Source organism: Erigeron canadensis, chromosome 9 (genome assembly GCF_010389155.1).
Source record: "Erigeron canadensis isolate Cc75 chromosome 9, C_canadensis_v1, whole genome shotgun sequence".
Taxonomy (NCBI): Eukaryota; Viridiplantae; Streptophyta; class Magnoliopsida; order Asterales; family Asteraceae; genus Erigeron; species Erigeron canadensis.
In genome coordinates this window covers 23,567,517-23,580,077 of record NC_057769.1, presented here as the reverse complement: position 1 = coordinate 23,580,077, position 12,561 = coordinate 23,567,517, and the positions used below count along the sequence as shown (strand labels likewise).

The 12,561-nt window shown below is 33.3% G+C and overlaps 1 protein-coding gene across 3 annotated transcripts; it reads left to right on the top strand.

Annotated features, from left to right (window-relative positions):
- Positions 1-1,265: 1,265 nt before the first annotated feature.
- On the top strand, positions 1,266-10,412 carry LOC122582536. 3 transcript variants are annotated; one of them, XM_043754942.1, is made up of 10 exons: positions 1,266-1,383; positions 1,615-1,822; positions 3,962-4,062; positions 4,416-4,746; positions 4,836-5,564; positions 5,674-5,728; positions 5,910-5,971; positions 6,058-6,164; positions 6,520-6,607; positions 9,590-10,412. In XM_043754942.1, exons 2-10 carry the CDS (start codon positions 1,697-1,699, stop codon positions 9,893-9,895), a joined length of 1,905 nt encoding a protein of 634 aa, XP_043610877.1. In that variant the 5' UTR covers positions 1,266-1,383; positions 1,615-1,696; the 3' UTR covers positions 9,896-10,412. The 3 variants fall into 3 exon arrangements, with proteins under 3 accessions (XP_043610877.1, XP_043610875.1, XP_043610876.1); XM_043754940.1 differs by having other exon boundaries at positions 5,907-5,971; XM_043754941.1 differs by having other exon boundaries at positions 1,575-1,822; positions 5,907-5,971.
- The last annotated feature ends 2,149 nt before the right edge of the window (positions 10,413-12,561 follow it).

Below are 12,561 nucleotides of genomic sequence, written 5' to 3'. Positions count from 1 at the left end.
CTATGTTAGTTTTACGGACTTTTAATGCATCAAAATGTTATTTTTAAGTGTTCTCACCGTGTTCTTATTTAATTGTTCCCATATATATATACATATATATATATTTATATATCATATATTCAATCATAATCTTATTATCCACGTCGTAATTTAACATTTTTAATATTATGATAAACTATGAATAATATAGTAATTATCAATAACTTTTTATTTACGTTACAGTCAGCCTCGTATAACATATAAGTTTAATCTAGTATGAGATACGCATGTATAGCCAAATTAAAGTTATAATATTTATATTATTAAAAAAAAAGATTAATATCGAGTGAGCCGATGACTCACACATCATAATTAGTCCTATTTATAATTTTATTATTCGTGTCGTAATATGACTTTTTTTTTATATTATGATAAACTACGAATAATATTGTAACTACCATACTTAATATTTACGTTTCAATCAGCCCCGTGCGAATAATATTGTAACTATCAATTACTTATTATTTAGTTTAATTTAATTTGAGATACGTATGCATAGCCAAATTTTAACATTAATATATTTATATTATCTAATTAGTTATATTTTTTGGTTTTATATTAATATTTATTATATTATATATCTTAGTTCTAATTCATATATTTGACTAATTTTTAAAATACAAGGATTAAAATCGTGCATACTTAATAATAAATTTGGTAGTGATACATTTATTTTGATCTAAGAGTTTTAATTAGAAGTTTGAACTCATCAAACGGTCATTGTTTTTTTATAAATGAATTTAGCACCTTGTTATATATAGATTGGTAGATATATCTTAGTTCTAATTCATATATTTGACTAATTTTTAAAATACAAGGACTAATATTCATGCTTACTTAATAATAAGTTTGGTAATGACACATTTATTTTGATTTAAGGGTTTTAATTAAAAGTTTGAATTCATCAAACGGTCCTTGTTTCCACATAAATGAATTTAGGACCTTGTTAATTTGTTATTATTATATTATATTATTATATTATATATTATTATTATTGGTAGGTAGATGGTAGATTAAGAGATAAAGTTAAGAATTTTTTTTAATGAAATCCAACATTTCACATTTATATAATTTTAAATGGATTTTATGTTAATGAATAAGAATATTAGCCGGAAAAATCTTGTCTGTGTATACCCGTTCTAATAAAACCGGCCCACACAAACGTCACGAGATCTAAATGACCAAGCCCAATAACAAAATTACGTTGTCCTCGTTACTTCTTAACTCGCTATAGAGCACACAGAAGAGAAGCAACCATATATACACAGAAAATAGACGGCAAAAAGCAACCAACCTGATCCTTCTCTTCCGTTAATTCTTTCTTCTTCGTCATCATCCTCTCAGGTGCCTAATTATATAATATACATATATACAATATATATACAATTTCACATCACTTTATCAATACAAAATATCATATAAATTAATAAAACCTAGGGTTTTCGGACTATTATTTTTATTGATTTTTTTATTATATAGTTAAATTAATTAACACACTTTCATTACGTTGTGTATGTATATATATGTATATACAGCTGCAGAGAATAATGAGTGTATATTGTGAATTTGGTTTAGATTGAATTAAGGAAGGGATTGATATAGCTGAGAGGGTTTGGGAGTTTTTTGATTGTTTCGGATACGGAAAGGCGGCGGTTGGATGGATATTGCAGATGATTTGACTTTTCGGATTATATTTTCGGGTGATGGAGCTGGACGGTTGCGTGATCGAGTTAAGGAAAAGCTTAAGGAGTTTATGGGAGACTATACTGATGATACTCTTGTGGTATGTTTTGTTTATATGAGTAATGTTTATGGCGATAATGCATAGAGTTTTGTTAGAACTGATTGTAAATGATATACCGTATACGAGAGTGTCTTATCGGTTTTTTATAAGTTAATTATCGTGTTTATGATATTTATTTTTTGTTTAAACAACTAAGCTAGTTGGATAATAATATGTGGTGTGAACAAAAACAATACAATGGAACTGGGATATGATCAACCTTTACGTCTACTTTTCATTTTAGTCACATGGGGGTATATTCATATGCTTTGATTGTGTCTAGTGGTTTACGGAAATGCCAATGCTATAGGTTTATCGGGAAGAATGAATTGCACTAAGATTAAAAGATTCCAGTCCGTAAGCCTTTTAAGTATACTTGTCGTCCCAATTAAAATGGATGACAAGGAACATGCTACATCCTAGGTTTATAATATATTGTTTAAATTTGATATATGATGGCCACCAATGTTGCAAAATTACCACCATCACATAATTTTTCTTCATGTAAGAGTATCCGTAACAGGGCATACCACCCTACCGTCGAAGCCCTACCACCGCAGGGTGTTGGTGTCAACCGTTACATGGATGGTGTCATTTAGAGGTGGAAGTGGGGTCCTTGGACCAGGGTGATTGTGTCAACGCCTGGTTCGATATGGGGTTGTTCCAAACTTCCAGTTGAATGTTTTAATTTTTTTTTTTTTTTTTTAATCGAGCATTGGGGTATTGTGGGGTCTAGGTATTAGGGTTATTGTTACGGAAGTGGTGTGGTGCTCACGTGGTGTACCTATTCTGGTGACAATCACTAATGCTCTATATAGTTATGGTGCTTGCGATGTTATTGGTAATAGATATAGATGTGCTCTTGCGTGCATTGTGGCATATGCTAGCATTGACTATTATGAATTTGTGATGTTGTGATTTTGTGACGCAGCAAATAAGCTGATTTAGTTTGGGCACCAGATCTTTATTGAAACTGTCGTTTCTCATTTAAATGAAGGCTGTTTGAACTTTAATGCTTGTTGTGTTCTTCTGTATATAAAAAGTCAGTATGTAATATAAAATCTAGCATGGGATGTTTTATACAATTCTGTTTTCTTTTATGTCTAGAGCACAGATGCTTTATAAAGGTTTCTGGTGAAAGTTAGATCAGCAGGGAAGTTTCTCATGTACTTTGGATTCTGGCCTTCTGTTTCCGACCGTTACATCTGACACATGTTAGTCTTGAACAGATGAGCCCAAAACCTTTAGGTTGTTTACAAGCCTAGCGTCAACCTTCAAAACGTTACCTATGTTGAGATGTAGAGTCTATTTACCAGTAAGATTCATATGCTTTGACGTGATTATTTACCTGGAGAATGGGCATGCTGGCTGTAGATGTGCTGCAATGGTGCTTCAGCCCCCATTAGAATGTCAAGGCTCATGGCAATTTGTCTTTGTCCTGTGTAAAGGATACAATTTTGATGCAAATGCACATATGTTAACTGATCAGATACTTTCTTCATATTTTGAAATGGAAGTATTTTTGTGTATGGATTTTTTTGAATTTCTTTTTTTCATGGTCTGATGTCTTTGAAGAGACTTGAATCCACACTCAGGGATTGTAGTAATGCATAGACAAACACTTGGGTTCTTTTATAGTTTTATGTATAATGTAAACATTTTCTTCGAGGGTTAACAATATAAGACATTAAGTTCGTACTGTTTCCAGGCTATTGTGGAAATTGCAGAAAACATCAGGGCTTGGTATGGTCTTTTGCAGCTTTGAAAATTAGTATTACTTGTATATATTCTTGGCTACAGGCTGGCATGGGTGCTTTAAAGAGCCAAATGATAATTTTAGTATTTTAATGTTTAATAAGACTTATGCTGCTGTAAATACACCCATATTTTCTTACATTTGGTTAATTTTCTTTGGTATCTCTTTTCAAAACCTTTGTTTGGTTACCATTGTGATGGTTATGATTGTTTCCAAGCTCAACCATATGGTGAGTCATGATAAATTCTGGTTGACCATTGCTCCCAACATGTTAGAACTGGATGCATCTCAGAATTCTATTATGCGTTTAAAGTTATATCTTGTTTAGATACCATCTCCCTTTTTATACTTGATTTACTTAATTGATTATTTTGCTTCTGCAGGAATATGTGATTGTTCTGCTGAAAAATGGCAGGCGCAAAGAAGAAGCAAGGAATGAGTTGAATGTCTTTTTGGGTGATGACAGTGACTCTTTTGTATCTTGGTAATGCTTCTATATAGAATTTTGTTTTATGACACGCTAGAGAGCATTTTGAAAAGTCGATGCAGACCTTTTATTTTATAGTCACCCAAAATGTATCTTAATGTATAAACATCTTTTAACTAATTTATATAAAGAACAAATTATCATTGGAATAATATAGTTTGGTTGCAGTATATGTTACCTTAATTATAAAAACACGTAATACTTTTCCACTCAAGTTTTGGAACAGCCCAACCTGACTTGATCCAGCTCACCCATACCAGAATGGCCTATTTTGACTTGCTATCTCTATGAAAACTTGAAAAGATGTCACCAAGTTTTTTAATATCTTGTGTGTGTCTTTCTATGTACAGGCTGTGGGATCATTTGCGATCAAATTTAGACCTATATGCACAATCAAAAGAATCTCATCCAGCTGAAGTTGTCAAACAGAAACCACAGTCTGAATTAGAGGGGATAAAATCTGCTGATAAATTATCCAATAAGAGTCGAAGAAACAAAGATTGGAAAGGGGTTATAAGAGATCCTGATGAACCCCCTCCACTTCGCAGTGCAGTCATTGCCAATGTCCACAAGAAACGATCAGTTTCGCCTCAACCACCAATTTATAGAAAAAGAGGCCGGAGTGTTGAAAGAAATCAAGTTGATGAAAGAGCTCAATCTGATGTCAGATCAGGAGCCAAGGTCTGATCTTTATTCTTATATATACACATGTCATTTAGTTTGCTCTCATCAAGTTGTATCTCAACACATCTTGACTTTCTTAATTACAGAGAGAAGAGGTTACTAAATCAAGCCTAGGGGCCTCACGAAGGCTACTGCAATTTGCAGTTCGAGATGCAGTTGCAATGAATAGGTCCCCTGGTTTGACTTCTGAGCCATCATTTAAGCGTTTGCGTTCTGTAGTTTCTACACCCATTGAGGACTCTCCACTTGAAGGTCGCCGTCCTAAGATCCGTTCAGTTGCAAGAGTGCCTAATGCCATGACTGTTGCCATTAAAGCTGTAGCAGATGCTGCTAGAGATGTTTCTAAAGTGAGAACTTCAGGAAATGTGTTTGACCGTCTTGGCCGTAGTTCGGATATATCAGATCCCACTGACGCATTTACGAATGATGATGAAAAACACGGAGGTTTTACTCAAGCTACAGTTGATAATGTTGTAACTTATCCTGAGCAATATGTTGAGGATATTCCTATGCTGGAACATGATGCAGGATTAGCTTCTGACTTTGCATATAACATAGATCATACGATTAAAACGGATAATTCTCATATTGGTAAATCAGGTGGGCATTTCGGTAGTCTGCATTACAATGCAAAGCGTGTTGTGGATGGAAAACCTCACAAGTTACACAGAGATCAGGATACTCCTGTTATGATGGCTAATTTCTCTCGTAAAATGGTAGATATTTCTTCAGACATTGAGAATCAGAAACTTGTACAGGAGTCTGAGTTGGGTGCTGGCAACTATAGAAATCCTGTAAATGTTAGCAATGGAAACGTAAGATGCTTTTCGTACCAAATGTCCAAATGTATTAATTGTGTTCGGTTTTGTTTTCTAGGAATAAAGCTAGATCAGCGTTGTTTATCTGATTTGTTTCTTTACTCAGGGGGTACCAGCTATACATGCTCAAAAGGAGATTCAGAAGACACTGCCATCGACTGGTTAGTGCTGTTTTCAACTATGCAAATGTGTTTATTTTTTGTTGGCTATGTCTTCCTTTTTTTCTTCCTGTTTGCATCATATGTTCCTTGTATTGTTCTCTGAAATGTAATATATAGACAAATTTCAATCTGTTCAAATGAGTTCTATCACATAGTAGCGTTTTTTTGTTTTGTTCAGCAGGTGTAAATTCTGCTGGTCGACCTACTGAAGATGCGGATTTACGCACTATTTTTGTTAGCAATGTAATGACCAAGCTTTTCAGATGATGTCATCTTTTGTATTTTGTGATTGTATCTTTCTTCAGTCTGAAATTGTTTTCTATGTACAGGTCCATTTTGGTGCCACTAAGGATAGTCTTTCTCGGCACTTCAACAAGTTTGGGGATGTGCTGAAAGTGGTTATCGTGACTGAAACAGCAACTGGACAACCAAAAGGGTGTGGAACTGCTCCCTTCTCCTTTGGTTTAGAAAAGAATATTTTTAGAGTACTTGTAATAAAAAAGAATTTTAGGGCGATGTTGTGGTTTGTCGACTTTATAAACATTAAATCTCAAAGTAAAAAGAGGAATCAAAAGTTTGGCATGATAAAAAAAACTGGAATTTTGTTTTTAATTGCATATGAATTGATAAACCTTGTTTATTTTTGATCTCGTTTCCATTTAAAGATTTTTCTTCTATTGGTGGAAGTCCAATATGGGTTGGATTCTGGCTGGCTACAACTAGTTCAGGGTAAATGATTATTAGTCGGAAAGATCCTTTTTCTTATGTTTTAAACGGTGCTCATCATGCAGATCAGCTTATGTGGAGTTCATGAGAAAAGATGCAGCGGCAAATGCTTTGTCTCTGGATGGTACATCCTTTATGTCACGTATTCTTAAGGTACTTATTGATTTATTGCACTCTCTTCCTCTCTCTGTCTACATATATATGTATGTCTTGAATATGCTGAAAGTGATTTTGTGGCTGTTACACATGTGATCTTGGATGCAAAACCTATCAAAATGATGTAGTTTTGATTACTTGTACTTGGTCCATTTTTTCTCCCCAGATAATTATTTCATCTTATTCTCAATCTTCACCAGGTCCATCCACTGATAGAATATAACTCTTCCAAGTCAAAATATAACTGTAGCTAAGTATTTAAATAATCATTTTGTTTTCTTATCTAGAGGATGGCCTGAGCCAAGACATTGTTTTGTGGGATCAAGGCTGTTTCAGATGCTAAATTTAGTACTTCCAAGAACTCTTTTAACATTGCTTTGCTTAATTAGTTATTCACCACTGCCTAAAATTTTCAAATCTAAGAATTGTGATTAAAAGAAACATTTTATATATTTAGCGTTCAAGCCACCATCTAGCTATAGGAAAGTACTTACCTCAATCTTGTGTGAATCCGGTGGAGATGAGGTTGTGGGACGAAATTGACTTTATTATATGCGTGGTGTGATTTGGTAAATAGTTACAAGGTAATTAGTCAAAAGTGCGTTTTTTTTATAGGTTTCTTCTCATCTGACCTGGGAGCCTCCTATTCTTTCCACTGTAGGCATTATTTCTGTTGTTTCAGTAATTTATTATAGTAATATTCAACTTCTCCGTGTAGCCAATCTTATTATAACTTTTTCATTCTCTGCCTCTGCTTCTTTTATTTTAATATTGTTTTACAAAATGTGGTTCTACTTGACGTTCTTCTACCAATCTCCTTCAGCATGTTACAGTGAGATGCTATTTTATAATCAGATATTACTGTGAGAACAACTGGTTGAAGGAGGATAGATATACTATATTAATAAATAATAATATAGATATATCTAAATATTTAGGAGACTAAAGATAATAGTTACATATTCACTGGGGTTTAGTCCATCATCTCTGTGACCGCTGTTCTACTGCACAGCTCTTGTGTGAATATCTGCCAGTTGGGTAAATTGTACCCCATAAGTCTTTATGGATCTTCCAAATTTAAAAAGACATTGAAATAAGTAGGACACCCTATCCCCACAAATAACCCAAATTTAAAAAATATTATCTGTTGTGGCTAGTCTTCAACATTAAGAATGATTTGTTGGATGTCCCGAGGATCTAAAGTAAATTCCACCTCTGAGCATCTTCTATTGATCTTCCCATACCCAACAAGAATCTCAAGCAGAACATAGATTTCACAATCATTTAGAGAAGCTCATTGTGTTGATTTGTCAAGGATTCGTATGAGATGTTACAAACTAGGATTTTACTAATGCCTGTAATAATGGACATTTGAAATTTGTAAGTTTTCATTTTTCTGATTTAATCTCTTTTCTTTTCTTTCTAATAAGTTTGGTTTTTGAGATAGAAATTTGTGATGTAGATATTGTATATCATTTTTGTGCTTAATAATATCACAAAATATAGATTTAATGTTCATCAGCTGTAGGAGAAATACTTGCCTCAATCGGCATTTTTCACACTTATTTACTATGCGATCATACCCAATTTTTTTAAAGGGAAAATTCCATATATGCTATTAATAATCTTCAAAATATCATATATGCTCAACTAAATTTTAAGTATCAAATATGCCACTTTTAAGTTTAGATATATCAAAAACGCCAAAATGATTAAATTTAATTAATTTAAAATATTAAAATTATTTAAAATTTATAAAAACATTTGACATTTACATCTATACCTTTTTCTTCAATCCATAGTTACAACATGGAGATTCATTATAACTGCTTATAAGTTCCAGCCTTTTTGTGATTTATATAGTGATGATGATGGGTGGAGATCCCCTCAAGTTGGAAATAACTTGAGGGATCAAGTTAAAAGAATCTCGACCTTTGGATTAAAATCAAAGATCAAGATTTCCCCAACTTGACTAGTCAAGTTGGGGAACTTGAGGGAATCCCCACCCAATGATGATTTTGTCAGGTATTTATCCGTGGTCTCATACCATACGTAAAAACAAAGTTAGCTTTTTCTTCAATGTTATAGTGACAAAATCTATTCAAGATGGAATCCATGGAGTCATGGTATAGGATCCGACTATAAGAAATGGTAGAATAATTAATAAATGTAAAAGATTTTAGGATTCTTTTGATATCAATTACCGGTGTGAACAACGTATAAAGATAAAGCAAAGAAAAGGCGGTAACTAATGAGCTACTGGAATTAATTTCATGTTTATTGTTTACGGTGAAAATATGGGCATACTTGTAAAAGTTAAATGTTATTGACGACTATAAGAAATGGTAGAATAATTAATAAATGTAAAAAAGTTTAGGATTCTTTTGATATCAATTACCGGTGTGAACAACGTATAAAGATAAAGCAAAGAAAGGACGGTAACTAATGAGCTACTGGAATTAATTTCATGTTTATTGTTTACGGTGAAAATATGGGCATACTTGTAAAAGTTAAATGTTATTGACGATTTTAAATGATTTTAATGTTTTTATGTGATTAATTATTTGGGCATTTTTGATATATTTTAAATCTGTAAATGGCATATTTAATATTTAGAAGTTTAGTTGGGCATACATGATATTTTGAAGTTTATCAATGGCTTACATGAAATTTTCCCATTTAATGGATGTCTGTTTTTTTATTTTATTTTTATCTAATGGGAAAAATCATCCATGTCCTTGATTTTATCGGCATTAAACAAAGGAGTGGTAGTCTTTTGCTTTAATCTATTGTCAGTAAGCTGGTGCAAGTTGATCACAAACGCCTTAGGCGTTGTTGGACATCACTATTTCTAATGTTTAGAAAATATGAAATTTGGCTACTTTCCTTTTCTAAACCTGTAAATTGTCAACTAGATTATGATGTTTTTCACCTCACGGAAATATTTGGCTTATTGGGATTGATTTTTCGGTTATGCAGGTTGTAATGAAAAGTCCTGCTCAACAAGAAGCTGCATCTGTCACAATGTGGCCTCGTGTTTCCCGGGCTTCCACATTTACTGTATCTAGATTTGGTAGAGTTCCATTCCCGAGAGGAATCGTCAGTCCATACAGATCCCGTTATCCGATCAAAACAGGTGCTAGGAGCTTGCAGTGGAAACGTGAAGCTCAAAACCCATCATCTGAGACCATCCAGAGCCCCACCACCATCCCATCTCCTACCACCCGAAGTCTTATATATGTCCGAACTGAGAACAAGATAGATGGAAGTTCCAATGCCGCCTGAACTTCAGCTCCTGGCAATGCAATTATTCACAGATGTGGATCTCATGAAAAAGTGGTAAATATGGACTTCATTTTTAGTTGATGGTCAAGTGCATGGAAGGCTTAGTGATGGTGGTGTAATGAGTTCTTAGGGTTAGTGGCAGTTTCTGGGCGGATTATTTTTGGTATTCTCTTTTTTGGGTCTAATTAGTTTTTTTTGGTTGGCGTGGAAAGAGGGATTTAGTTGGGTAATGTTTTGAGTTAATGTAATAAGATGATGCCTACGGGACCATATTTGTACGTCAACAGATATTGATTACTTGAAAAAGGCAAGTCCTACCAAAAACATGTAAAAGAAAAAAAAGAGAAGGGAAGTAAGAATGAAACACAAAGAAAAGAAGAAAAAATTGAATTAGGACATGCTGTTTTTGCCCTTTTTTCTTGTCTTGGTTGATGGTTATATACTCCATTTGTTTCTTTTTTATGATTTGGAAGAAGTTAAATCGAATAATTAAACAGGTACCATATCATTTGTTGAACTAGCTTAGCCTGAGTGCATTAAACTCTGGAAGTGCATATATGTATAGAAATGATATTTAGATCTTGTGCCGAAAAAATACTGATATTTTTTAGAGGGTCAACAATGGAATTTGGCAAAATGAAATCTGGAGCAAGCAGATGTGGAGAATATTGTTATAAAGTGCTTATGTGTTCATTCTTTTTGCCAATGTGTTTCTTTGGCAGGATGTCTAAATCCTACGTTTTACACTTGCATTTTATTGTCAGTAAGGTAGAACTTGTGTATTTTATCAGGTATAACGTGAACTGTTAGAAATAATGTTTGGCAATTCGCACACCAATGACTGGAAGACCATTGCCATCGCTTGAAATACTCTTGTTCGGTTGGTGTGAATGGGGATGGCCTAAGGGGCTTTAGGTTGGAACTATGCACTTTGAGTCATCCTTCACTGACAAAATAATCTATTATCATATCAAAAGAGCATATCAATTTTTTAAGTTACTGTCATAAACTATGCAAATGTGAATGCAAAGATATTTGTTTATAAAGATGTGAATAGTTGTTAACATCGGTTTTCCATAGCTTCATTTTCACTTTGTAATATGAGCTATGGCTTTGGAAAAATTCAACTCTAGTTATTATTGGTTTTGGTCTGTATACTCGTACGGTGGCTATGTGTTCTCAAGTTTTTACAATGATAAAGGAGAAAAAGATAAGAAATAGAAGAAAAGTGTTATTGAGTTTTTATTTTTGATGAAAGGAAAACTTATATAACCTTTTTTTTGAAAGCGAAAGGCTCCAGCAGTTGCTACATTTACTCAAGCTACTACAGATTCACCTGCACCTTTTGTTGAGATTCGAAACCAGTACGATGCACTTTGTGATGATGATTTAGAGGATGTTTCTGAAAGCAATGAAGTTGATGAAAGGTGAAAATGCTCCGTTCATGAAGAATTGACTACTAGTTTTTTGTTTTTACCCTCTTATTGTTTTGATTACTAGTTTGATTGTTATTGGATGGTCTGGGTCTGTCCAGTCATTCACTGGATTCATTTTCTGCATCACAGGTCCCCTTTATCATTTGCGGGGGGCCCGTGAAGACATTTACTATGTACATGTTTAAGTCAACCGGCATTCTGCCATGTTGCCCGTTCTTATTTGTAATTGATACAAGTTACCTTTTTACCGAAAATATATATATATATATATATATACTAGATGTAGAACCCATGTGAAAACACAGGTATTCTTTGGAAATGTAAGCTTAATGAATCGCTTAAACCAAAACATAAAAATTTATATATGTTTGAATTAATTCTCTGGTGTATAGGATACATATATCGTAATGCAATTGAATCTATTAAAATCATTCCTTTCAACTCTTTTTATCCTTTCAATGTCTTGAACCTCCTCGCTAGTGTTTTCCACCTTTAAGCTTTCTTTTGCTAGGTGATACCCCCTAAAGATAATCAAAGAGTAAACCCAATTAAGTAACAACATAAACAACATGGGTAATAATTATAAATACAAATGTTACATATATATAAGTCTCAAGATTCAAAAACAGAGGAACACATAACTAAAGATTTACATACAACCCAACCCACCTGTGTTTTGTTCAGTTTTTAGCACATAACCACTTTGTAAAGTTTCCATAGTGGGATCATGAGACATCTCCTTCTAGCTGAAAATATTATGTCAAAATTCACATTACGATCAGATGTAACATACTTAAAATCAAACAGCCACATATCTCCCAATATTCGCAATAAGAATGCCTTTCCCAAATGAATGTTTGCTAATGGATTCATCATGCTATTTTGCAAATCAAACACTTTTACTAAACAGGTATAAAAGAGACTAACCAAATCAAACACTTAAACTAAATGGATATAAAAAGTCAACCCCTTTCAACCCATGATCTAACACACCAGATTGTATTAACTATAAGTTCTATCTTCTAAATGATACATTTCATCATTTAGTTCAATCTGCCAAGTATATACTGTCAAAGCCTAAAAGGTAGTTTTTTTTATTGCAAAAAAAAAAGAGAAACAAAGGGATCAGGCCATGTAGCAAGTAGCAATTATATATATGAACGTAATAGTTTTTCTCACTTTGATTTGATGTAGCAAGTAGCAATTATATATATGAACGTAATAGTTTTT